The following is a 27,001-nucleotide window of genomic DNA, read 5'->3' as shown; positions in this document are numbered from 1 at the left end:
AGGAGGACTTGAGACTCTAACAAGACCGTCTAAGTCAGTAGTAGAAAGACTTAACCTAAGGCGTTAATTTGTCTGTCTGGCATGATTGCACGTAGAGAAATAAAGCCGGAAGATCCTTGTAGCGTCCAAAACTAGCGAGCATATCGGTTCAGAGATTGCACTGCGGGTGCTATGGCTTACATTCTTGGGTTGCAATTTACTTGGGCTGCACGTCCCCAAAAAGTCTTACGGATCTCACCGAGGTAGTCAACTCGAGAACGAATTGGTCGAAGAATGCGAGCACACGCAAGTCATCACGTAAAGAGATGATTTGTTCAAGCGTCAGCTTCAAGGCATTTGCAAGTGAACACACAGTGTTGGGTTATTGTTGAGTGAAACGGGCATATGAAGAGCAGATCCACCATCGTTATATGTCTGTGTAACACAGCTTGGCGGTACCCAACAGTAGCTGCCCCGGCCTTGAAACCCTTTCGTCTAATGTTGAGTGAATCGAGTTAAGAAGCTAAATTTGAAAGAAATCCATAGCTTCCCGAATCATTGTGCTTCCCTGGGACCCGCAGCAACGTTGCTACATTAGCCTTCAAGTTGACCCTGGACTAAGCGGCAGGCGCCGTGGAGCCGTGGCTCTGGAAATGTAGTTCGCTGGGCATGTTCTCATGCACCCGTCTATTAATATCATAGTCTCCGCCTTGACCGAACTTCCTATCCCATCAGCAATACCGCTGGTACCAGATTCCAGGGTAATTACTAACCATACATCGGCCTAATTCCACCCAGTGACAGTGTACTCAGGCTCGTCAGATTCGGTCTCGTGAAGTTTGTCTTGATGTCTATGGTAACCGTCCAACCCAACCTCTCTTACGCCAAGAACATGAGCTTACGATCGAAAGTCCCCTTAGCTCCTTCTAAGCAGTCAGAAGGGTCTAGATGACGAGATATCATGTGTTGTCGAGCTTCTCAAGGGCATGGACGAGTATAAATCTTCGCGGCTGGTCGATCTTTGCTCTGAAAGGCTTTGATCATCATCGATCGACACTTCTCATTGAATTGCTTGTCCTCACCTTGAGATCTCCAAGATGTTTTCTAGACTGTCTTTTGCGGTAGCCGCTCTTTCTTTGTTCTCCGGGGTACAGGCTCAAGACGCACCTAACACCAAACCAGCCATTTCCCCTGCTTTTGACTTCGCAGGAGCCGTTGAGACTGGTCTTCGCCAGAACCTATCACCTACACAATCCACCCATGATTCGTGGGGTGCTGGCTGGATTCTAGATTACTGCAAGACGGAGGCCAAGAACTATGGTTTCTCTCCTTTTGACATTGAGGTGTTTAATGTGCACTACTCAGACTGCTCTGAGCCGTGGATCATGTGCCGTCACAAGAGTGCCAAACCATCACAAATTGACATGATTGACGTAAGTCTTCTTGCCCTCTTTTCCATAAGTCTTACTCAACAAATACTAGATCTTTGGGCGAATGCCTCTTGGCATGCGAGAATACATTAGGCACATAATTGCCCTCCCTCATGTTGCATCTGGCGCTGCTGCTTTATCGAACGGAGATAATATCGCCATTGGTGACGGTTATATGATGGTCTATATTCTCACTCACGAGATGTCGCACTCACTTGATTCCCATGCCCTTCTCAACATTGCTCCAGCGCCCTTCAGCACTGGCAGCATTTGGAAAGACAATTACAACCAGGACAGCGCTGTTGCCAGCGAGTACGCCCGCTCCGCATGGCCTGAGAACTTCGCTGAGACTGGTATTGTTGGTCTCTATGATAAGGTGGTACCAGGTGGTATTGGCAATATCCAGAAGAACTGGAATCAGGTAAGATTTAAATATAGCAACATGACAAAGTAAAGGATGTTAACTAAATTCATGATAGATATTCCACCAGTATGCCACATATCAAGGCTACCTTGGCAACATCATCATTCCACACGCCAAGTCTCAGTGCACACAGCGTCTAGACAACTCTGCTGTTGTTCCCATGGGTGATAGTGCCAAGTTCCGCGCTCGTGAAGATGCTCCCGATGTTAGTATTGGAGCAGGGATCAGAATCATTCCAGCGGGCGTCTATGAGAACGTAACATTCGTCACCCCAGCTCACACCAACTAGACATTTGTAACGGGATCATAACGAGTGCATATGCATTGCATATCCATGGACAATAAATTGTAGCAAGAAAATACCACTAAAACTGGTCGAATACTTTTTAATAATTGCCCATGAATCCGTAGCGCAAGTGCGGCCTGATAGATTGTGCCTTGAGGACAGGTTCTCCGTTCTGAACAGACGCAATAAAACTTCCCAGTAAGTGTAAAAGGTCAGCGTAAGCTTTGTTTTGGGATACTGATAAAACAATTCTACCCCTTTTGACTAAAGCAGCAAAGCAGACTTGTACATCGGCTACCTGTCCATCGATCTGCCAATTCACGAATAATTCCTGTCCAAAGATCGAGACCTGTGAATGATGGAACAAATACTAAGATCACTGTCTTGTCTGACTCTTAGAATAACTATCTAGAAACGAATAAGGAAAAGTTTGAGTAGAGCAGTTCAGGACGCTTACCTAGAGAATGTTATGGTTCGGTATAAGGAAGCATGTCGCGGAGCAACATATCACACGACACCTTACAACTTCGAAATCTTCAGAGTTAAGTAAATGAAATTATATATATACGGAAGAAGCGAAGGAAAGAAATGCTAGCGCAGATCCACCACCACAGTGAGTGCAAATGTATGTACAGGTGAACAGGTTCATATCACATGCGATGCAAATTTTTTGTCCGATCTCCCCCAACCAGGTTTGTTCAGCCGCGCAAAGCACTTGCTGGCCGAGACGTCTAAAGATCCGTATACCATTCCCAAAGCGCCTCAAGCGAGGACGCCTCTTACAGGCACTGGGAGTAGTAAGCGTTGCTGTACGTGCAAGTGTACGGGCTGGCGCAGGTGGTCGGGCCGGTGTAGCCGATGCCACCGCACTGGGCCCAGTGAGCAGCAGTGCCGCTGCCGGAGCCAGAGCCGGAGGTGCTTGAGGTAGTAGCGCTTGTGCGAGTGGTGGAGCTGGAGACACGAGCAGTGGTGCTGGAGCTGGAACCGCCACCAGTGCCGGCGCTGTTGAAGGTAGAGCCGATGGGGCCGAACTTGATGTTGGAGTAGATGACGTTCGAGCTGCCGGCAGACTTCTCGATATCGGAGGGAACACCTGAGGTAGTAGCGCAAGTACCGCGGGCGGCACCGGGCTTGGTGCTGCCAACGGGGTAGGTGGAGTCGAGCCACAGCATGTTGGCGTAATGGTCATCCCACAGGGACATGACGAGGACCATGGGCTGGGCAAGAGCAGCGCCCATCTGAGCGAGACCACCCTTCTGCTCGAAAACGTTGGTATCTCCGAAAGCAACCTTCTGAGCATCGCAGTAGGCAGTGGTGATGGAGTTTCCTGGAACACCGCTGATGGTGGACTCGGAGTTGGGAATGACCTTGCCGTTCTGGACGTAGAATCGCTTGATCTCAGAGAGTGTGCTGCCGGAGGTAATGAACTGAGTGACAACAGTGATCTTCTGCGAGGTATCAATGGTGTAGCTAGAGCCCTTGCCCAAGAAGGTCGTGTTGCCCTGTCTGTAGCTGTTGAAATCGCAACCATCAGGATCGCACTCGCCTCCGTAACGGTCAGAAGAGTAAGTGCCTCCGCAAGCATCACCAGTGCACATCTCCTGGCCGATGGTTTGGCAGGGGTGAGGAGTGTAAGCAGCAGCAACGGAGTTGGCCTCCCAGATATCCATCTCAGAGCAGCAAGAGCCCATGTTGCCGATACCAGCATTGGCATCGTTGGACGATGGCTCCCAGCCCTCAACGTTGGCCTGAGAATGTCATTAGCGTTTCTGACAAAAAGATCTGAGAAGCTGTTGATAAACTTACAATACCGTTGATGAATTTGAGATCACGGGGGCACTGGCTGTCGCAGTAGCCGGTACCATACTTGGCACCAGCCTTGTTGGTAGTGTACTTGGAAGCACCGCCATCGGAGTCCATGGACACGAAGTAGAGAGCGCCGTTAAGACCGCACTATTAATTCTTGTTAGTTCATTTCTTTGCCTTTGTCAAGCGAGCTCGTTGCCCAGATACGTGCAGGGTCGTGAAATCCGTGCTTAATGAAGAGGGAACTCACTCCGAGGTTGGACATGTCAACATCGAATGTAAACTCGTTGCCGAGAAGGGTGAACATCTGGTACTTGGTATCGGATTCCATCAAGTACATACGGGACCCAATGTTTGTGCTGTACGGTCCCTGGGTAACGAACTTGAGGTTCAGAGCGTTGCCGCTGGTCGTTACACCATACGTTCCAGAGTAGTCAGAGCCGTCAACACAGCACTTGGCAGCGCAGTCTGCGCCAGTGCTGCAGTATGATGTGTCCCACTCATTTCCATCGTAGCAGTTGGTGCTGGTCGATGTCTGATGAAGCCATCGCCAGTTGGCGTCAATGGTAACCGAACCGCTTACAGTCGTGCATGTGCCACCAGCGGCGCACTTGGACCAGCTCATGGTCGGGTGAGTCTCTGCGGTCAATGTGCAGACCTGCTGAGCAGAAGCCGCAGCCACAAGGGCTGAAAGAGTGGCGATCTTGCGATACATTGTGTCCGTATAGCGGCGGACTATGACTGGTGTAGCGAAGGAGCGTTCGAGTGGTGATGGCAGACCAAGAAGATATTCCAAGGAGTGCAGTTCAGAGGACTTAAATAGAATGTCTCCTCAACGTGAATACAACCTTCCAGGAGGAAGACTTACACGCCAAGGTCCTCAAACCGGGGATTCCGGCCCAGACAGACGGTGCCATGGAAATCGCCTCGCCAGTCACGAGGGGTCCTATTAGCAGTCCTGCGTGTGTCATGTTCATAACTAGAGAGGATTAGAGACGGCTTCCGGCCCGTTGAGGACTGGAAGCGCTGGTTTTCATTGCGGCCACTGTCTAATAGAGACGATCTAAGCTCGCTTCTAAGGGGGGTAGATGTCGGGGTTCCACGAGAAGGGCCCGGTGCATGGCCAGCCGTCGTCGTTGACCAGTGAGCAAATGTCCCTCACAAGAATTGGAGAAACCCCAGCAGGGATACCAACAGGCATTGGAGGCAACGGGCTCCAGGAGCGCGCCATCACCAGGTAGAGCTTCGGTCACGATGGGACCAGAATGTCAAGAAAGGTCTGGGCCGATCCGGCGATGTCACACCGGACAGTCTGCAAGCAGCGGAAAAATGGTGTGCCCGAAGCGAAGATAGATTAAAGTTGCCGAAGCTGGTCAAGGGCGAGTGTCGTTTATTGGAGGCCTTTTCGTTCCTGGCCAAGTGTGCAACGGAGGCTCTCTGCCGAGTGCAACAAACCCGGCACGCTGCTAACGCAGCATCAACCAGCATCTCCACGCGCCGTGGCCTGCGTCTTAGTCCAAATTAGGAGCCTTATACCGGTTCTCCCTGTCCTGACCCAAGATTTACAACGCCACATCGTCGTCGTAACGCTCCGAACTACCGTTCTCGTCACTGGAAGTGCTAGTTCTCATCTTACGGGCAACCCCAATCCGAGACTTGTGCGCCTGTCGGAAACCTTTAGATACAGAAGAGTCCTCGGGTCCTCCAGGGGTACTCGCACCATGCGCCCTGTCAGCAGGGGCGTCGATCCAGCACCCCGCACCGTGGAGGTGGCGCTGAGGGGAACGCAGGTGGGCTCCAGGTGGTGTCTGCAAAATTTCACATCAGCTGTCGTTTAGCGGGCGAGGCGGGTTAGTGACTTGACCATTGTTTCCTGTTGATCAAGATACTAAGAGCACTGAGCGTCCTGCAATTTAGAACGTCATCAGTCTTACAAGGGGCCAAGACATCTAAATGAGTGCTATTTCTGCACCGCGTGTTCCCTGGTAGCAGAGTCGTAGGCTTCATTTGTTTCTCTGCTGCAAACCAGGCCCGTGGGCTGCAGGACACGGCAGAACCAGGGACTGAGCAATTTGAAGATCCCGGCTTGGTGAGCTTGAGCGAGCTTGTTTCGTGGGCCATGTGCCGCCATGCATACCGGAAAGACATCTTCCTATATTGCATCGCTGATAAGCTTTACCCCAACATGGTCACGGCCCAAAGGGGTAGCGATCAAAGGGCGGCATGTCTTCGGCACACACGTAGATTCTTGCCCAGCATCGACTTTCTCACTGATATCACATCGCGGTGCGCTTTTCCGGAGGTTCATGAAACAAATCCATTCACTAACAATGTCTGCTACATCGGCCACCGCCGCTACATCCCCCATGTCAGGTACGCGCGGCGTCATCATCTGAAAGGCCTTTGCCCTTGCAGATACTATCAGAGTCATGGTTGTCCATCATGCATATCACTCAACGGGGCCTCAGTTGATGGTCAAAGGCATTAACTCACAGTCAAGGCTTTCCGCCAAGAGAACAGCGGAAGTAGACAGCCTGTGCTTCAAGGACCGACTTTAGAAGACTCGGGTCGCTAGTCATAGTGATGGCTTGTACAGTAACAAACATAAGACGAGTATAGTGAGCTAAAGTCCAGGAGAACTGTCGACTCAGCCACAAACGTTCGTCAATACCATTTCTAGGATAGCTCTCTGTTGGCGAATCTTCAGAAAGGTTCGCGGGGAGAACAATATTGTGACGACTCCAAGAATGGTGTTAGCTTAGAGCGATAAATTGCGTTTGTCATGCTGAACTACACAGGGATTGAGCGACAGCAGATCGTTGTATTTTTGGATTGCAGCCAAGGCACGAGCCACAACAAGACCATTCGGGATTGCATACAACCACCAGTTCTCGGATGCATGTCCGTGATAGCGAAGGCAGTGAGTAGTGCAAGCAACTCAAGGTCATGTTTCGCAGGGTAGGATTGGTCAAATGGGAGAGCCTAACGCCTCTCCACTAATCATCATATACAGCCACCACGGTCTAATTATCCATCAGTATTTGATAGATGATGGGAAGTATCATGTTGAGCTACCGGCTTGTTGTAGTATATTGCCGGCTGCTTTGTGCTCTTTCAGGGAGAGTCTATCCTATAGCACTGCGATAAGCAATAGAACCCTACAAGCCCGCATGGGCTGCATGTCGTATGCGAGAACTAGCATAGGGACGTAGATGTATCTTTCAAACAAAGCATGCCTAATTCGGACTATGACGATAACCGACCGCTCCGAGGCCCGAAGCCTCATTTCATCACCGTACGGTTCCGAGGGCGGCACTAGGGATTGCTCATCTGGTGCTCGCATCATAACGCCTCTGATCCGGTAAGCATAGGTTACACTAGATTCAAGATCCCATGGCTGGCCCCAGGCCACTATCAGACAATGTTAGATAGTGTCGTCACCGAATAACATGAAACGGTGACTCCAGGTCCGGGAAGCTCGTTTTATGTCACGCGCGGAAGAAGATATGTGCAGATTTCAGGAGAGATGACATGCGATGCGGAAGACCGATCCTCCAGGTTTCCGTGTTTGCCTTAGTGTCGCCGCAAAACCGCCACTCTTACAGCCACCAGAACCCGCGCATGGAGTCTAACAGACTTTATCTACTTGACCCACCGTCGCCGTTATATTTAGTGGGCTTCAGCAATTTAGACATTTTCGGGTGAGATTTAACAAGTCAAGTCCTTATAGCTTGTTTAGCTGAAATTAACTCTAAGCGTGCATGACTTCATATCCAGGAAACCCGCTATTTCATAGTCTTTTCGGGATCCTTAAAAATGATGCACTCGTCTCCATTTGAAGGATCTCGCACTTGATTGCTTTGTAGAAAGCCCACCATCAGCCGCAATTATTAGTGAGTAATCAAGAGGGGTCTCGGTCCCAGGAGTTTCCCTTTGAAACCGTAGAGTCATTTTGGCGGTCAAACATGATCACTGATTCAGACAAAGATGAGCGTTCTTTGTCTTGGGCCAAAATATTCACTGCCACCACGTAAGTTACTCGGGAGATGAACAATGTTCATTGTTTCAAAATCCAAAGCGAAACCTCAAACAAATTCATCAATGCCTACTCATGTCTATAAGATGAGGCAGATCAGCTAGGAATTGACTAATCTCTCTGAACGAACTGATATCCATCTCCCAGTCCGAAAACAACCGCCAAAAAAGCTTTTGCATTCGGTTACCTTGCCAAACGTCCTCAAAGAAAAAGCAATATCAACAGCAGCAATGGCCATGTTCTCCAGCAGAATCACATTGTTGATATGTCTGGTTAGCCAGGTGTTGGCATCGCCTATTCCGACACGACTTGGTACGCATTTGAGCGGCGCTCTCTTTGACATAGTTACCCGCAATAATGACCCCTCGGCTGGAACGCATGTTGATACAATGGCCGTTGTGGGTATCATTGCTGGAGCCAGTGTACTATTTGTGCTTATTGGTGCGCTCATTTTCTATGGTAGACAAGGCAAATGGTAATCACAAAAACATCTTAATGGATCTCGTTCGAAGTGATCACGCATTAAATGGCAAGTTGAATTCAGTATGGTTAAACTGAAAATTGTTGGGGAACTATAAACATTTAACATCTTTCATATGTAGTATATCGAGATTACCTGAGCAACTATTGCTATTACATTTGGGATCTTCCAAGTTACCTTACAAGCCCGGCCTTATCTACACTGCTTTGAAACAAGTGAACAAGATCGTCGAAACCAAACTATTAGTGAGTGGAGGGTTCAGTATTGACGTATCATGGTTATGCATACTCTCAACTTACCATGAAAAACTGGTCTGGTACAGGCGTTGACCCTCGACAGTGTTCAAATGATGTAGTGTTCTCTTCGGAAAGAGACATCAAAGCATCGACCAGTTCTTGCGAATTACTTCGCCCTCCATCTTCCCTTTCTTCACTTTCGGTTGATCGGGTAAAGGCTGTTCCCTCGAAGGGCCCCATATTGTCCGCTTTGGGCTCTTGTGATTTCCCCAGCACCACTCGTAACATATCAACTGCCTTCCTTGCTTCTCGGGAAGCGGCAGCCCATTCAAGCCAGATGGGATACGATTGCGACAGTGCTTCTATGCTGACTTGACAGAAATTGTCATTGTCGGCGAGGCCTGTCCTCCGTGATTGATCAATATCAAACACAAGTACAGTCGTAGCGAGAAGGAAGTCGTGCTTCACTATAAACGACACCTTCCATAGTTTCTCTAGACTTCCCCCAGGCTGTAACTCTCTATAAATCATAGATTGGTAGTGTAACAGCTGAAGAGCTGACTGGAGGCAGTATTTTCTGGATGCGGTGAAAGTAGCATCGGGCTGTCTCACAAATAGATATGGCCGATGGAGAACGCACCGCGTTTTGTAGTACACCAAAGCCAAGTACATAGCCCGCAAAAGTCTTTTGCCGCCGTCTGACCTGTCATAGGCATTTACATGAGTCTGGGGCTTGATGCAATCAGGAAGCTCTTCATAAGTTTTGCGGAGCTGCTCATCCAGGAGAAGTGCTTCTTCTTGCCTTCCAGCATGACCAAGGGACAGGAAGTTCGAGACTCTAGCTGCCAGTGAGAGAATCCTTTGCCTCCCTAGGACGTACAGTAAAGGAGTTTCTTCTTCGTCAGAGCGTGATTCAGGAAGTTCGGTCATGTCTCTGTATAAGTCGTCGTCTCGTAGATGTCGTGGCTCTCGAATATCGCTGTGTACTGGATTGATCATCCTCGGAAGACCAAAACTTGCGGAAATCGATATGTCGAGGTCGCTTATGACGGCCCATGCTCTTCTTCTCATTTCAGCCTGAAAGATGCTTAGTTCAGGAAACCGAGAACCATCTAGATGGTATCCCATCTTCTGTGCCAAGCGGATAGCTAGCCCAAGCATCACCCATATTTCCATCTCTGTGTCCTCATTTTGGAGATACTGGATATTGACGAGATGGAGCAAGGTCTCAACTACGTATTCCGATACTTGTTCATGCCGCCCCAAGGTTAAGCAGTGCACCGCTGCCTCTCTATACTTTTTAACTAATGACCGGTCTGTGGGTAGATATATTGGTACAGGCCGGCTGGCCTGCTCTGAAACATCCGGTTGATAGTAACACGCTCCTATTGCAAGCATACTGAAGAGTAAACCAATCCATGTGATAGGCAAGTCGCGGGAAGATTTCCAAAAGTTTTCATAGTCAACTGTAAATGTCGGTCGATGTAATACCACTTTGAGGTGAGTATATAACGTAAACATGTTCCAATGTAGGGCGTACCTTGGGATAGTATTTGCACTGATAGTGCACTAAAATACCTCTTTAGCAACTCGTCCGCGAGCTCTCTGGTGGGTAACGTCGACAAGATTTCGTCCTGGCTAAGATACTGGTTGCCACCAGTTTCAAGGCAGAGCCTTGACAATCCAGACAGACCTTCAACCGGATGGCTGGCCGAAGTAAGGTCTGGCTCGGTGAGTAAATGGTCCTTTATGTCTGCAATCTTGATGTCCTAGTGAGCAAAAGAACAACCGCATGTCAGCAGGTTACAAAGCAGCTTACATTGCTTAAGATATCACCCCAGTGAGACCCGTCATGCCGAGTCTCAGGCTCAGTAGAAACTCGATCATCTGCTATTCCCGCAGGTGGCAGACTTCTTACTTGCTCTTCATCAACGGCTTGTAAGCGTGTTGGCCATTCATTTCCGAAGTCGCAGGCAGGACCTCGACTCTGGTTACATGTGACGCGAGCCATGAGAGATTTGACTTGTCTCTCCAGCTCCTCAATCTTGTTATGAATTGAAGGACCTTCCATCGCCTTGCCTTTGTTTCCTGGATAGATGCATTGCTGTTGTATCCCTCTTTTCAATCTCTTCGCGCAGCTCTCGCACGGCTGGCCCCTATCACACTTCAGCCTAAGATGCGAATTCGCATTAGTGTTTTACATCGGCTTTTGAAAAAGGAGGGTTTCTCCACCTTCTCTTTCTGCAGGAATCACAGGAAAGCTGTGGCTTGTCCCTCCTCCGTTTAGGGTTTATCGTATGTTTGGTCGGAACCGGCGGCTTCCCGTTATCAGGTCCATCGCCGGGCTCCCGGACACTCACGGAGAATCCGGAGTCCATCACTTCTGTTCGGACTGGTCCCGGTGTGGATGTCGAATCGTCGGCCGTGTCCGCATTTGAGTGAATACAACAGAATATTCACTGGTCGGGCTCGCTGCTACGGATAAAAAGCGAGCTTGGCCCGAACGGCATGACCAGACCCGCTCATTGGCTTGTTTCAATGAACCGACCATCCGACCCTCCGCACCGACCGGTGCTGGTGAACCGCCCGCTCCGTCTACAGATTCTAACGAAATAGGCCAGTCTCCCCCGCATCATCAGCTCTGTAACAGCGGTTTACCACACCCACATGTTCTTAGTACAGCACCAGTCATGTGAAGTGGCCCCCACAGGACTCATTCGACCACCTCACTTATACATTCATGATGATTTCTGAAGGGATACGCAGACATGCAAAGGTCATTTCACGAGATAGAGAATTATTCATTACGATCTCCGGTCGATCTGCCAGGGAGCTCGCCTTGTTAAAGAAAACATTCATGACTTTGAAATTGATTAATGATAAGCAGATGCCAAAAGGACTCCTCATTTCTTAGAGAACAATATCATCCTTCAGAGCAAGGATAACGCCTACACCATCTTGCCACTACCACAGTCTGAACCCCCCGCTAAGTTGCTGTTGAAATATTTTGAATGGGTCATATTCCTCGCTCACTTGCTTGAGATATTCAAGATTGGCCGAGCCATATGACCTTAACGGTTTTTGATATGGTGCCGCGTAATTCAGATATTGAAAATTTCGCAGTAGCCCTTTCGCTTTGGCCAGGTTTTCGATGGCCGAGATGGCATTTCTAGCAGCAACGTACACTTGATCGTCAGACGCTGAGGTTGGCCATAGCGCAGAGACAAGAACGACTAGGTGAGTTTGTCAGTCCCCTGCCTCTCATACAATCAAGATGTACTGACCGAATCCATTGCCTTCGTGTTCGCTCAGTCCAAGTACATTCCCTCCTCTCTTATTTGCGTAAGATGCCATTATCGATGGAAGCGGTTCGAAAGCAATGCTCCAGACTACTCCACCAAGAGGGTTGAAAGAATACAATGTCAAATTGAGACTGTCGAATATGTCTTCCATGAGCTTTGCAGAAGCTTTGAAAGTTGCTGTTGCGAACAACCAATTCCTGGTACTCATTAGTACCTATTCCCACTTGTAATGATCGATAGTTTGCCTACAATGGAGGCGTTGCCTCTTCATCCGCAAGTGTTGCCACAGCTATGATTTTACTACTATTAGAAATGCTAGGTATGGCAGAAAGCTCCGAAAACACGGCAGGGGAAATGATGGGCTTAGTATAAACTGCCGAGTTAGAGATCACCCATGCTCTTGATGTGGAATTATAGAGCAGCCCTGTAACCAAAGACGTGTAGATGTCAAATTGAGGTGAGTTAGCAATGTCCGTGAATGCTTGGAAGACAGCCTTTCGTTGTGATATGTCATTGACAATGCTGGCAGAAGAGACTGCTCCTTGTTGAAGAGCAGCGAGATCGAATCGAGTTACAACACCGAAGTTATTTGCTCCACCCTTGAGGGCCCGATAGAGCTTCGGATTGAAGGTGGCGTTCGCATTCGTGAGTACTCCGTCGGCTAGAACAACCTAGATATAGCGTAACAGATTATTAATATGACATGAGCTGGGTAGAGGAATGCAATATACCTCGAAATTGACAACATTGTCACACGCCCACCCTACACGGGGAGAGAAGTGTGAGATGCCTCCACCTACCAACAAGCCCCCAACTCCAACATTGCCATTGCGACCACCGGCAACTGAGATGTTGTACTGATCAAGATATTCGTAAACACTGAGCCAAGCTGCGCCGGCGCCTACTTGCGCAATTGAACGATCAGCATTGAGTGCTGTGGAGTTCAGTCCAGTCATGTCGATTGTGACGCCACCGTCAACATTTGCGAATCCTGCTGCAGGTGCATGCCCCTGTCCCTTGATGGCGAACTTGCATTCTCGAATTTTGGATATTATTCCTAGAGTCTGGGCAACATCCTTTGCGCTAGAGGGATGTACAATACAGGCTGGCTCAAGCACTTTTTCTTGAATAGACCAGTACGAATTTTCGGTGACGTTGTAAGCTGACTCGCCCGGAAAGCTGACCTTGAGGTCCAGAGCCTCACTGAATTGAGAACACTAATGCTTATTAATTATTGGCATCAATATAGGTCTAGAGGATGCTCTAACACATGTATGGGCGGCACATGCTGCGCGAATACTCGCTATCAGGGTAATCGAGAATGGAAATTGTCTCATAGTTAGTCAAAAATTGCCATTTACGATGATCACTTGAAATCACAATTGACTATGATCAAGAAAGCTAAGGTTCATATATATATATATTAGAGTAGATCCTCTAGTTGCGGCCTTAATTCGGCCGTCGTCGAAGCTTGCATGAGGATGGCATTCGGACCGCAAAGCTTAGCCTACAGAACCCCTGCCAAGCCTTACTTAGAATGGTATCATGACGTTGTCAATCCCCAACGTGCGGTCTGGGATCCCCAGAAAAGCAATTCCACAGCGCGGAGACCCTAGGCTTGATCATTCGGAGTCGAAGAAAATGTCTTAGTTGTACTTTTTCCGAGTGGATGGCTCCAAACGGAATGTGAAAATTAGCTTCCCCCGCATCGTCAGATTCGTCACACGCTCTCCACACTCCAGTGATGTATGCTGTAATCCAGTGTCAGCTACAGGACTTGATTTCTGTCCAATCCACCGAGATTCGCAAAATAAATATCGAGATATCCGATCTCTCTTCGCGAAAGCGTCTGCCCAACTGTCTTGGCCAAGCAAACACAGCATAACCCATAAGTCATTCACTTCTCCACAACAATTTAGATCAACAGCAGAGGCGGCTTCTGCCTCTTGAAAACTGTATCAACTTCTTTATTGTTTGTGCGACCAATATATACTCAAAACATTGACTTATTCTGCTTTCTCTATCAGATCTACACCATAGACGTTGAGTTTGAAGTTAGAAAGGGTATTCTGTAACGTAAGCATTGCAGCTAGGTGCCTAACCCAGAGTAACTCGAATAATCCTTATTTCAGATGACTAACGAATGTTATCGCTCGGTTTACGTTGCTTATGCACATTGGCCGAGATAGTCACTTTCCGAAGCAGCTTTCTAATGTCTCTTTCCTGTCATTAAATTGCAAAATAAAAGAATCTTACAAAGAAACGAGTCTTCTTAGCATGGTGACTGTATTCTGCCAAGGTAAAAGAGACCCAAGATGAATAGAAAAGGTGTCTAACTCAGTCTGTCGGTCTCCGGAAGAAGCTAGAGACTACAATTACCAAGAAGTCAGATAAGAATCCTTCACCCAGTGTTGCTATCGAAAATGTAGGGCGTTTTGACAAATCCACCGCTGAGTCAACATCGTCAGCCTTTGACGTGATGGAGTTGTTGTACCTAACCCGCCTAACCGAGGTTGCACTATCCCCGCATGACAAGTTCCCCTAAAAGCTGTCAAAGATAACCCATGTGGATCTTGATTCAGACATCGTACCTCCATATTTAAGCAATATATCCAGCGTAAATCATCAAGAGCAGATTGCTTAATCGTGTCATCTTCGAAAGGATGCAGGTTGCACAACAGTGTTGCGTGATGTGGCTAGACACCAGGTGTTGCGATTTACCCGTGCAGTTATCAGCTCTGAGCAACGGCAAAGCGAAGAGAGGTGGGACTTCTGGATACGAGAGAGCGGGGACTGTTAGGTAGCTTGAAAATCAACGCCAAGAATCAAAGCCCATAGTTCTCATCGGACCAATAGATTTTGAGTTCCTACTGTAGGAAGGATCAATAAGGGAAGTGTGCCTAGACGCCTTCTTACAAATCGAGAAATGCTCCATGTAGTCTAGGTCGTGGACCACACATGACCTTGGCTTGATATTCAGGCTATATAGAAGAGAGCTAGCGAGCCCCAGTGGTGTCATGGAATATATCTAGTGAAAGCGTATCAATTCGCTGTATTGAGTTCAGTAAAAAGTAGGAATTTCATCAGGCAAACGCACTTGAAATGATGGAATCTTACACTATTGACCTTGCTACGCAACATCCAAATTCTATTAAAATCTTTGATAAATTCGACACCTATCGTGTGGCTTACAAGTACATCAAGGATCAGCCTATCCATGCTTTCTTCATCATTCCCAGGCAACTGCCAGCTGGGCCGCGGCCATTGTTAGTTAGGTTTCACGGTGGTGGTTGGACCGAAGGTGAAGCCGATGCCTCTATTAGACCATTGTATGTGTAAAGATCATTTTTCCGTGCTATGGGTGTGTCTCACACTATCAACCATTAGCTTTCTTGAGCTAGCACTCAAGCATGGTGCTGTGATCGTCACCCCAGACTATCGTCTTCGCCCGGAGCACGAAATGACTGATGGCATTGACGACATCCGATCCTTCTGGAAATGGGTCGAGGAACACATGAAAGATGTTGTCCATCAAAAGTTTCCAAAATTAGAAATCGACCTCAATAACCTTCTTGTTGGTGGCGAGAGTGCTGGTGGCTATCACACGGCGCAGACTGCGCTCCTAGGTATGACTAAATTGCCCATTAAGGTGCTCTTTTTGCAGTACCCAGCCCTCGATCTTGCCAATGGGTTACGCGTTCCTGAAACATTGGGCCAGGATGGCGTTGAACATCCCGCCTTATTTTCCGAGGTCTGCCCCCTCTCTTTGGTCGAGGATTATTTGGCAACGATTGACAAGGACAAACTTTGCACTCGTGCCAAATTTGGTACACGAATGCCACTCATGAAGGCACTGGTTCAAGCTAACCAATTTGTCGACATATCTGGGGACAATGCCTGGATTGATCCAATGATAAGTCTTGAGACTGCCGGAAAGTTGCCTCCAATGCTCCTTTATCAGTCCAAAGAAGATGAGTCGGTAAGCATGAGACCAGAACCTTTTCTCCCCTGATGAGACTTAGGGATAAATAGACGCTAACGTGAGGTAGATCCCATGGGAACAGACCGAAGCTTGGGCGAATAAGCTCAAGAAATTACAACCGGACGTGCCACTATACCTCACTTATCTGACTGGAGACCACGTTTTTGATAAAAATCATAATATGTCAGAACCGTGGTTACAAGAACCACTTGAATTTGTTCAAAAGTATTGGCCGGCTCACGAAGGCGTAGTTTAAGCATAATGCCTAGGGCAAGCCCAAGTGACAAAGAACGTATCATAACAGTGAGAGCCCAAGTTGACACAATCGCCGTACAAGTGATATAGTTGGGATAGAGATTGAAATATTTAGCGATTCCTAGAGGAAGTCTCATTATTAACAACTTAAATTTACCAAAGCAGCAGTTACAGTGCCTCTGCGCCCGTGATTCTCTTCAACTCTTTCATCGTATGTTCCCACGCCTTTGTGTCAACGCCTTCGTATCTGAGCTTTTCAAGAATCTTTAAGACCTTGACTCCGGCAGTTTCATTATTGTTCCCAACAGAGTAGACGCCACTTCCAACTTCCCCGTCTGTTCCCCTGCCAACTTGAGTATTCTTCCCAAGTGGCACGCCAGATCCGCTGCCCCCAGCCAAGCCGCTTTTCGGGGGATATTTGGCACTGGTTGCCAAATACACGTGTCTGGCACCTGACTCGTCCTCTGAAACGAAGATGAATGGTCCTAGCATGGCGGAAGATGCTTGTAAGAGTAGTTTTGCCGCCCCCTTGTACTGGCGACCTATGCCGGTCTTCACAAATCCAGGGTAGTCGTGGATGAAAGACACTTCGGGTGCCCTTCTAGCCAGTTCTTCCAACGCAAGTGTAACCATTGACGAAATGTGTCCACGCTGGGACATCAGAGGGACCCCTTTAACATGAAGGTTAGATGTGTCTACTTCCCCCTCTTTTGTGGCTGCGAACACCGAGACAACTCGTCGGAGGGCTTGGCCTTTTTGAAGTAGGGGAAGGAGGTCAAGTGTAAATCGGAGTCTGGAATAATATGGCAATGCTAGTGATATAGAGAGGTCATCGGGTGTCTCTAAACCAAGTTATCAGCCAGTGATCTGGAAAGTATATGCTCTGCGAGATTGGCGTGACTAACGGTATCCCGAGTCGAGAGACCCTTGTGTCAGAAACAAGAGATTGATGGCAGTCTCTTTGCTTTTGATATCCCGACATACATCATCAACTGCCTTCATCAAGCTGACATCGGCCTTGATGAATATGAATTCTCCTTGCGCATTGAGTGCCTTGCATTCCGCTGTAATGCGGTCACCGGCTTCTTGTGACCTTCCAACGAAGTATATCCTCGGTCCGCGGGCATATTTGGCAAAGTGTTTCAGGGCATACTCCCCGATGCCACTCGTCGCACCCACAAAGACTGCGACCAATCCGGTTGGAAGTGCTGATGCGATTTGAGCATTTGAAGCCTGGATGTCTGTCAAAGAGACCATACTCGCGCTGTTAACGGACGACTCTTCTTGCGGTATTGGGTTGACCGTTTCACACTGAAAACAAGAGGCTCGATATAGATCTTGGAAGACTGAATAAAGAGTAATATGCTTTCAAATATGCTCACGTCCAATATCTAATGACCTCTATTCTACACAGGACGTACCACAACATCATTAAGTAATAATATGTCCGCTATGCTCCACACATGGAGAAACACGATCACCTGGATTAGCTGCATCCGATTCGGTTGACAGGTTGCAGCGAGCCCGGTGGGTGCGCCATCACTAGCATGCCTTGTCGAGCCGGAGACGGAGACTCCTGAGCGTGAATCCAAAGATCGCGGCTTGGCTTGTGGGACTTTGCGCGGCAGCGCCTGTTACTAAGTTTCTGGAAGAGCATCTTGCCAATTCGAGGCGTCCAATGACGGGCGTCAGAATACGGCGGCGGGCTAGGCGCGGGTCAATCATCACTCCCTGCACGGGGGATCGGTGCTCAGAGCTCCGATCCAAGGCCCCTATTTTCCTCGAATTTGTCTCTTGACAAGGACGAGGGTAACAGCAATCAAGGCCGATAGAGAATTATTCCGCAACTTCGCTGTTGGTCTGGTCTTCGTCGTAGAGTGCAATAGACCGCACCGCACTGCTGGTCCCAGGTGCACCATTGCACTAAAATAAGGACCGCAAAACCATGGCTATTAGCGAATATGTCTATAGTGCAACATGACTCACGATTCGTGATTGATGAGACCGTTCAGCATTAGATCTTGGGGGCCTCGATTATATTGTCATTCTATATCAGATGTAAGAATTAGTTGTATAGTGCCGAATCTCCAAACGATCGACCCGAAAACAAAACGCCTTGCCTGCTTTGAGGATATAAGGTCTTCGCTCCGTAATTTGTCGTGCCTTCATTCAACCCCGTTGACCTTCTTCGCTCTCTCCCATTCTTCTTCTACAATCCGAGCATGCTTCTCGCTCCTTGGTTCTAGCACAGAGCTGTATTTGGTAGGAACATTGATAAGTCCCGGTTCCGCCTTGATCTCGGGTTTGATTTCCTTGCCATCGGGTCCAATCGGCCTCTTGATATTGAATGCCCATAGCACTCTTGCTGTATTAATGAAGAGAGAATTCCTCGCAAGGGTTTCGCCCTGACAAAGTCGGCGGCCAACGCCAAATGGGAATGTATGGCTGGCCAACTCAGTAGAGAAACGGCCGTCTATGATAAATCGGCTTGGATCCCAAGTGGTCGGATCCGGCCACTTGCTCTCGTCAAATTGAATAGTCCTATACTAATCAGTACTCACCGCCCCACGATATATCATTTAATTGCGGACAGGATGCTTACCACCAGTTCAAAACCAGCACAGCGTTTTTTGGGATGAAGAAGCCATCGTACCAGTCATCTTCCGTAGCGGCATGGAAGAAGCCGACCTTGGTGATAGGCCACCATCGCAGGGTCTCCTCGACCATTGCTGAGATGTATGGCAAATTCTCCCTGTCTTCGAATGATGGCAACCTGTCGCTACCAACAACGCGGTCGAGTTCTGCCTGGGCTATCTTCACAGGATCAGGGTAGAGCTGGCAAGCCAGCACCCAAACGTTGAGCATGGTGGAAGTGGTCTCGCTTCCACCTTCGATCAGTGTGCCAGCGGTGTAAGCGGCAACCTCTTCGTCGATGCCTTGACTTTCTGGATCAGAGGCATAGAAGTCGCGCACGAAACAATTCGGAGCGGTTCCTTCGTTGTACTTCTGGATAATATCTCGGTACAGACTAATGAAAACCTCGCGATCCCACTCAAACCATTCTGCGACAAATATCAGTCAGGGCATTTCACTGTCATGGCTGCTACACATACTGCGGCCAATTGCCCACCAATTTTGCACCATCCACGGCGGCAATTTAGCTAGAGACGGGAAGACATCAACAAGCCATTTGCCTGGCTCTGCCATGATAGTCGCATGCTCCATGATTTGGAAGATCTTCTGGATCCACGGGTCACTCCAATCGGGGACTCGATGACCATAGGCAACAGTCATGATCACACTTGTAGAGTATCGTCGATTGATATCGTACACAGCCGTGTCATCTTTTGCGTGCAATGTGTCATACAGCACTTGCTTAGACTCGAGGTCCTGGACCGGCTTATATGAAGCGATGGCATTGGCATTCAGAGCTGCGTGGCTTAGCTTGCGGACCTTTCTCCATTTCTCATTATACGGCATGAAGGGTTGACGGTTGCCATTGGAGCCAGCATCCATGAACATAGGCATGGGAGGACGCGAAGAGTACTTCGCTCCTCTCTTGTCCAGCAGATCCGAAACCGCCTTGGAATCATTCAGCCAGATCCAGTCCGCCTCGCCCATCCGAGTATAGAAGATCCGTCCATATTTCTTGACCCAGCCTCTCGTGATCAGGGGGACTTTGTCAGGCTCTGTCAGTGATAGCAAGTTTCCGAGGATAGGAAGTCCCCAGGGACCAGGAGGCAGATGCTTCCGCCGTTTGTCTCCTGAGAAGAAGAAATATGCAACCGACGCCACCAACTAGCACCGGGACGGCGTTGAGCATTGGCGTCTTCCACGGTTATGGGGGAGGAGCCACCTACCAGTGAAGCCCACAGCAGCCAGTGATCCCTGATCCCGGAAAGACGGGAAGCCGCAGGGGCGGCTGCCGATGTTGAATTCCCGTCCATTGCGGCGGGACTTTAACCGAACGAAGGTCAACAACTTGTTACCTGATTCAGACCTTCTCTCTACTGACGAAGGAGGCCAAACAAAAGACGCCGATGTTCAGTGCATCCGGGCAGAATAGCTTGCCCTCTTCCCCCAAGTATGTTTTGTAAAGCGTTTCCCCTCATTTGTCGCCAGTCCCCACGAAACCATGTAGTTTTCCGTCGGGAGCGGCGCTTCCCGCAGCGTCCTATGGCTCCGGCTCACCGCTCCCCTGTAAGGGCGTGATTGCCAATGCACCTAGCAGTGTTTTGGGGTCTTATCTGCGGAGGTGACTTCTGTAGGCGGATCCTGCGTCCGCGTCTAACTTGAAGTTACTGATATGACATCACGTGGGGTCCTCCTTGCAAAGCTCCATTATCTTTGAAGGGTGGCTGTGATGGAGAGTCGTGCAAATAGCCGGGAAGTCGGGGTTCATGTTAGGGGCTGCTGGGCGCCATCAGACGCCAATGAGATTTGCGATCCAACAGACGAGCATTGGATACGAGTTTGGGTTAGCGTCGATCCTAGTCTAGCATGTTGTACTCCCACACGATTTCGATATGCCGAAAGCGATGACAATGCGATCCTCTTATACCGTCATTTACGACATACCGGCGACATGAATCAATCCGTCGCCGGGACTTGCATTGCTCACCCTGGAAGCCTCAATCCAATGTATAAGTAAAGAAAAGCCCCGTGCGATTAGCTCGAGGTCCGAATGCGACGATTCAAATCACTTACATCCGTATCCCGCCATCGAAACAGTCTATCGGGTTTCGGATGACCATTATGAATAATGAGACTAGCAGAGCACTTATTCTCTATATAAGGTCTCCTGCCTCGTCCTTGTCATGGAGAGATAAATCATCAATTCAAACTTTCCTCATCCATCATCATTCATTCTGTTATCCATCATGACCGCCAAATCCCCCAACAATAGGGCTGCATATCTCGTGAGCACCAAAGCGTACCCTTTGGAGGTGAAACCGGCACCTTACACGCCGCCTGGGAACGATGAAATTGTGGTCAGGGTTCATTCAATTGCTTTGAATCCTGTAGACTGGTTGAAACAGACCATCGGCGACTTCGCTTTTCCCTGGATCAAGTATCCCGCTATCGTGGGCAACGACATTGCAGGCGAGGTTATTGAAGTCGGCACAGGTGCAACCCGCTTCAAGATCGGAGACCGAGTTGTAGCACTGGCCGTTGGAACGGACAAACGCAGCAACAAGGCATCTGAGAGCGCTTTCCAGGAATGCGTCGTCATTCGCACCCATATGGCGGCGCAAATACCGGAATTCGTCAGCTATGAAGAAGTTGCTGTCCTTCCTCTTGCACTCGGCACTGCCGCCTGTGGCTTGTACATGATAGATCAGCTTGCCCTGCCGCATCCGATGGTAGACCCCAAACCCAATCGCGAGGTCCTTGTCGTCTGGGGCGGCTCAACCAGTGTGGGAAGCAATGCTATCCAGTTAGCCATTGCCAGCGGTTATGAAGTTATCACAACAGCTTCGCCTAAGAACCACGCCTATGTCAAGAGACTTGGCGCATCGGCGGCGTTCGACTACAAGAGCAAGACTGTCGCCAAGGACATTATCGAAGCTGTCGGAAATCGGACTCTGGCCGGTGCCATAGCGATCGGAGAGGGCTCGACGAACCCATGCATTGAGATTGTTGCCGGTTGCAAAGGCAAGAAGTTTGTTGCACAGGCTAGCTTGAGCGGTGTTGGCGTCCCAACTACCATTCTACAAGCCATTGGGATGTTGTTTACAATGAACTGGGCCAAGTTGTCAACCTGGAGAAAGGCAAAGACGAACGGCGTCGGCTACAAGTTTCTATGGGGCAGTGATTTGATGGCGAATGAGGTAGGAAAGGCCATCTTTGAAGACTTCTTGCCGGAAGCACTTGCCAGAAAGCAATTTGTCTGCGCGCCAGAGCCCCAAGTTGTTGGACACGGACTGGAGAAGGTCCAAGAAGCATTGGACATCCAAAAGAACGGAGTTTCAGCAAAGAAGATTGTAATAACCCTTTGAATATCAAAAACGGATTCCTCTAAAGATATACAAGTGGTGGCGATGATTATTTGTGACAAAATAGGAATATGAAGGAAAGTGTTTCTCGGCTCTGTTATCGTTTGATTAATTTTAAGGTCTAAGTCTAAGACTACTAATGGGACATTTTTTATTATGGGCTTCTCATAACATGGTCTACTTTGGTGGCCTCTTGATTCGTTGTGTCTATTCAGTCCTTTTTTACCAGTACTATTGCACCTCATTCAATAAGTTGGGTCGTATCTGCTATCCTTTTCATCTTCACCCAGATAATCATGTACGCCAAGGGCCGCGTGTATCGTCAACTGAATTCCAAAACAATATGTCAATCCCACAACCATTCCCTTCAACTTCAACAGAGGTAAGTTTATTAGGACCACCTTGTCCGACTAAATAGTGGTAACAAAATATTGTCTACCAAAGACTTCGGCTTCTTCTATGCTTCGTTTCCAATGCTCGCTTACCCCTGAAACCGCCACATCTGTATGGGGAAATACCGTATTCGGAAAGTGGATGTCGCTTGCTTCCCACTGCTCTCCTCTCCAATCTAAGAGTCAATTGAGCGCTCACAGGGAAGAGATCAAGAACTATTTTCTCATAGTCGAAAGTCACCGTATAGTATTGAATTGCCCACTCCTACATAGACTAGAGGGATGACTTCCCAAGACTGGCTCCACGGTTCGCACTCGGGCCTCATCTCTATCGGCGGACATGATCTGTATCTACGCGCAGACGGTCCCGATCGAGTGTCCGGACAACCAGTAGTGATCCTCGAGTCTGGCCTGGGAGGCTCGTCGGCCTCCTGGCCCCTCGTGACTCGCTACCTGACCCCCTTCATCCGCGTCTACACGCACGACCGCGCCGGCTTAGGCAAGTCGGAGATCAACCCCTTCGCCAACCAGTACGAGCCGGGCGTCTACGCCGAGAGGGCCGCCGAAGACCTCGACAAGCTCCTGCGGGAGGCGGGCGTGGACGGGCCGTTCATCCTGGTGCCGATGTCATGGGGCGGGATTGTCGCCCGGGAGTTCCTCGAGCGAAGAAAGGACGACGTGGTTGGCATGGTCATGATTGAGTGCGTGCAAGAGAGGACGTCTGAGCTGAGGCCGATTGACGCGCCGAACACAATGGCGTTCCTGCGAGGACTGGATTTCTTCGAGGTGGTAGGAGTCAAAGAGAGGCACCGTTTGACACCAGCAGAGTGGCAGGTATGTTCGCTCTAGATTGCCATGGATAGTGGCTATTTCAGCGCCTAGCTGACTTGACTGTAATAAAGAACCAACTGCAGGAAATCGCGGAGAATGGCCCGCAGACTGCTGTGGAAACGCTCGCGTGGCCGCTGACAGAAAAGACGCTCGGTAGTAAGAAACAATTTGAGAGGCAAATTCTCGGGAGCAAGCCGGTTAGTGTCATTAAGGGGAACTCGGCGCGAGAGTTTCACGACGTGTATAAAGCCGGTGTCGCAGCCGGGAACGGCACTGCAGAACAGCGGACTATTGTTGCGAAGATGCTTGAGGGAATGGAGGAGAAGGATGATATGTTGCAGCGAGAGCAGTTGAAGCTATCTTCTGTTTCTCGCTTTGTACAGCTAGAAAAGCCCGGCCATCTGGTAATCCTGGAGGAGCCTGAAGCCATAGCTGCAGAAGTGAAGTGGGTTCTGGAGTCATCCATAAAGAACCGATCTTAGTTGCGAGATGCACACTTGACTTCGGAGGCGTATAAACAAATGGTGGCTTCATTTAGTACTGAAGGTTTCAGGGGAAAGGGGCAATTAGCCTGCTAATAAGATGGGTTTAGTTGTTCACAGGGGTGCAGACGTGATACTTGACTTAGACACGACTGTATATGATTATTAGAGAGGTCCTTCACATTTCGAAGGGCTAGACTACTCTCGGAGAGAAGTCTTGTAAAAGTGTAACATTCTTATTTTCACATCACCATCACGGAACAGAGTGTTGCCGATAAACTCGAGGCTGATCTTTCCTGATGCCGGTCTGAGTGCTCTTAAGTCGTAGTCAATTAAACGGGGACAGACTACTTGATACTATGTGAGGACTCTCGGGAAACGCGACAGGATATGAACCATCCGTAAACACAGCGCTCACAGTGCTCCTTTTTCTATAATCCACCAATCCGAATCTGTATCTGAAACCCCCGCCCACATCCTCAGGTCTTCTGCAGTCGATATCACCTTAGCCATCTGAGCCGCTGCTTCGGAAGGTCGCGCAGAGAGCAGCATAATGGTGGGTTAAGTCGAGGACGTTCTGCGGCAAGCTCGTCGCCTGAACGATGCTCCGCACCTTGAGCGCCCCCTCGTCCTCAATAAGGGTCCGAACGGTGCGCAATAGCTCGGGGCTGAATTCGCTGTACCAGCGGTATTGCCAGGTCACGAGCCGTATGGTAGCAGCAACGGTCTCCCTGGTATTCTTCTGCTTCTCGAACACTCGTAGGATGCCTGTGAGTGCCTTAGGGCTGAAGCGCTGCGACAGACATGCACGGTATGCTTCAACAGCCTCCTCAGTGTGTTGAAGACGCTCGGCTAGCGATCCCAGAATCTCCCACTCCTCGGCAGACTTCTTATACTGCATGGATTGAGCGCGATATTGGGCCATTTGTGTCCGCCAGATGGTGTACACTCGCAGATCCTCGTACAGAACCATGAAGAGGCTGTCAAGCCAGCGCTCACATAGACGTTTGTTATTGAGACGGGACAGATTATCTTCTTGTTGCGCACCCTGAACGAAACATTAGTTTGAGCACAAATAAATAAGGAAAGACTTTGGGATCTCCTACGTTCTCATCTGCCTTGACTTCGCTAGGGTCAGCAGTACTTGTAGGCTTCTCAACACCATTGCCATCACCGTTAGGAACTAGTGTCGGAGCAGTAGAATCGGCATCCGTCGGTTTCGGCGCAACATCGGAACCTTCATCGTCACTTTGCTCGCCGTTGGTTGGTGGTTCAGGAGAACCTCGAAGGCCATCAGTGCTGGGATTTCGGTTTGCGGCTTGTGTTGTGGCGGGCTCCTGCTTCTCATTTCTGTATTCATCCTCCATTACAAAGACATTGCTGCGGATCTTCAACAACTGGTCCCATCCGATCTTGGCGGTCATCTCCGTCAGGATGCTGTATGCCTTCTTGAAGGTGCCACGGTACGCCGCAGCTCTCAAAGAGAGCAAGCTCGGCTCCACTTGTTCCGAGTACCTCGACTCTGGCTCGCTGTCGATTTCGTCTAACCTGGTCTCGGGCAGAGTGGGCAGCAGGACGTCCTTAGGTTCCGGCATGATCGGCGTGTCCTTATCTTGATAGGTGAACATAGGGCAGGAGTTCAGAATAGTGAGGGCGTTTTCCCAGTCTTCCATGGCGACATAGACCTCGGCCAGTCGCGCCCACGTGCCAAACTCGCTCGGTGCAGCGATCGTACTTCGATCGGCGCATCCCAGAGCCATCCGCAACCGCTCCTCCTTCTGCTCTGGAGTCGCGGCGGTTCTTGCCTTCTTCAAAAGGAATTCGGCTTGAGTATCGAGCATCACATAATCCATAGGAGTTTCCTTCAGAGCCTGGTGGAGTATTCTGACACCTTCCACCTCCTCGTAACCCATGAACAGAACCTTTGACAGCAGAGATGCAACTTCAGTGTTCTGTGTGCGCAATTTCTCGAATAGATTGATGCCGGATGCGTAGCGCCCTGTCGTCTGGAAGTATTTCAAGAGGCCGGTCGTGAGGTGATTAGAAACAGAATTCGGAACCTGGACGACTGAATCGGAGCCCAATTGCCATCCTGTGAGAGAAGGTATTAGTTTATGTTCGCCAAAACAAGACGGTCCGTATGCAGCATTACCTCGGAAGAAGAGCTGCTCTGCGGCGCTGAGAAAGCGATGCTCGGTCTCGGTGTTGGTGACGGGGTTGAATCTCCTAACTCCCATGATCTTTCGAATGGTATCACCACTGCCGTCGTCGGCGTACGAGTAGGCTCGCAGGACGCTGCATAGGTAGGTCTCGAGCCACAGTTCGTCTGTGGCTTTCCTCTTCTCGCCTCGCTCATCGATGCAGTAGCTCTCAACACTGCCGGGGATGGCAACGTGAACTCGCATATCCAGCCGTGAGAAGGCATTGTAGCAACTGCAACCGGGATAGTTAGCTAGAATGCTGGGCAAGAAGCTACCGTAGCTTCAACGTACCAATACAGGCCCTGGACAATCTTGGATGTTGCAGTCTGCCCGTGCTCCTTGTATGTTAGGGTGTTTACATAGGCGGCAAGACTGGCGGAGGACGAGGCATCGACACCGGTGACATGATGGTAGGCTCCAATCTTGAAGGCCAATTGTCAGCAGTCATTCTTGAATCAAGTAAGTGGCTTGTCTCGGTACGTACGTGCTTGCCGGGATTTCGGATCGGCTGTTTGAGGATGTGGACGAGGTCGGGAGGGCCAAGTTCGCGGAGGGCAATGAGCTGCTCGGTGCGAGCTTCAATTGACTCGTGCAGCACCTCCTCGGTGATTCTGGAGAGTGAGAAGTCAGCGCGCATGGACACAGAAACAGAGGAGCGAGTCTACACACTCGGGGACGGCCGGCGCAACCATCGTGGCGTGGGAGCTGCCTTGAGGAATGACCTCGGGGGAAACGCAGGCAGGAGAGCTCTGTTTGCAGTGAATCAATCGGCTGGGCTCATCAAAACATCGCCAAAAGAATATCGCAGATGAGATACGACACAGTATCTGGTCGTGGTGGCTTCTCCGGTTGGTGTTGAAGCTTCACGTGGTTACTGTAGTC

At 49.4% G+C, this 27,001-nt stretch overlaps 6 protein-coding genes across 6 annotated transcripts; 3 read left to right on the top strand and 3 right to left on the bottom strand.

Annotated features, from left to right (window-relative positions):
* Positions 1-1,403: 1,403 nt before the first annotated feature.
* Positions 1,404-2,122, top strand: UCRPA7_3578 (putative conidiation-specific protein (con-13) protein; the record flags this gene model as incomplete). Its single annotated transcript, XM_007916094.1, has 3 exons — positions 1,404-1,412; positions 1,462-1,830; positions 1,889-2,122. 3 exons carry the CDS (start codon positions 1,404-1,406, stop codon positions 2,120-2,122), a joined length of 612 nt encoding a protein of 203 aa, XP_007914285.1.
* A 776-nt stretch (positions 2,123-2,898) lies between these two features.
* Positions 2,899-4,902, bottom strand: UCRPA7_3577 (putative exoglucanase type c precursor protein; the record flags this gene model as incomplete). The annotated part of the gene is made up of 4 exons (XM_007916133.1): positions 2,899-3,867; positions 3,926-4,072; positions 4,176-4,660; positions 4,794-4,902. The coding sequence occupies 4 exons, from the start codon at positions 4,900-4,902 to the stop codon at positions 2,899-2,901; spliced, it is 1,710 nt and encodes a 569-aa protein (XP_007914324.1).
* Positions 4,903-18,815: 13,913 nt separating this feature from the next.
* Positions 18,816-19,838, bottom strand: UCRPA7_3576 (putative cytochrome p450 protein; the record flags this gene model as incomplete). The annotated part of the gene is made up of 2 exons (XM_007916106.1): positions 18,816-19,279; positions 19,331-19,838. The coding sequence occupies 2 exons, from the start codon at positions 19,836-19,838 to the stop codon at positions 18,816-18,818; spliced, it is 972 nt and encodes a 323-aa protein (XP_007914297.1).
* A 1,259-nt stretch (positions 19,839-21,097) lies between these two features.
* Positions 21,098-22,216, top strand: UCRPA7_3575 (putative zinc-binding oxidoreductase protein; the record flags this gene model as incomplete). Its single annotated transcript, XM_007916163.1, has 2 exons — positions 21,098-21,136; positions 21,257-22,216. The coding sequence occupies 2 exons, from the start codon at positions 21,098-21,100 to the stop codon at positions 22,214-22,216; spliced, it is 999 nt and encodes a 332-aa protein (XP_007914354.1).
* A 671-nt stretch (positions 22,217-22,887) lies between these two features.
* Positions 22,888-23,918, top strand: UCRPA7_3574 (putative alpha beta hydrolase protein; the record flags this gene model as incomplete). The annotated part of the gene is made up of 2 exons (XM_007916151.1): positions 22,888-23,439; positions 23,508-23,918. The coding sequence occupies 2 exons, from the start codon at positions 22,888-22,890 to the stop codon at positions 23,916-23,918; spliced, it is 963 nt and encodes a 320-aa protein (XP_007914342.1).
* A 505-nt stretch (positions 23,919-24,423) lies between these two features.
* On the bottom strand, positions 24,424-26,811 carry UCRPA7_3573 (putative bud site selection protein 7 protein; the record flags this gene model as incomplete). The annotated part of the gene is made up of 6 exons (XM_007916060.1): positions 24,424-24,966; positions 25,025-26,010; positions 26,071-26,351; positions 26,411-26,541; positions 26,604-26,730; positions 26,789-26,811. The coding sequence occupies 6 exons, from the start codon at positions 26,809-26,811 to the stop codon at positions 24,424-24,426; spliced, it is 2,091 nt and encodes a 696-aa protein (XP_007914251.1).
* Positions 26,812-27,001: the final 190 nt, after the last annotated feature.

This window comes from Phaeoacremonium minimum, assembly GCF_000392275.1.
Source record: "Phaeoacremonium minimum UCRPA7 unplaced genomic scaffold PA7_03_scaffold_288, whole genome shotgun sequence".
Lineage (NCBI taxonomy): Eukaryota > Fungi > Ascomycota > Sordariomycetes > Togniniales > Togniniaceae > Phaeoacremonium > Phaeoacremonium minimum.
This window is presented reverse-complemented; position numbering and strand designations above follow the sequence as displayed.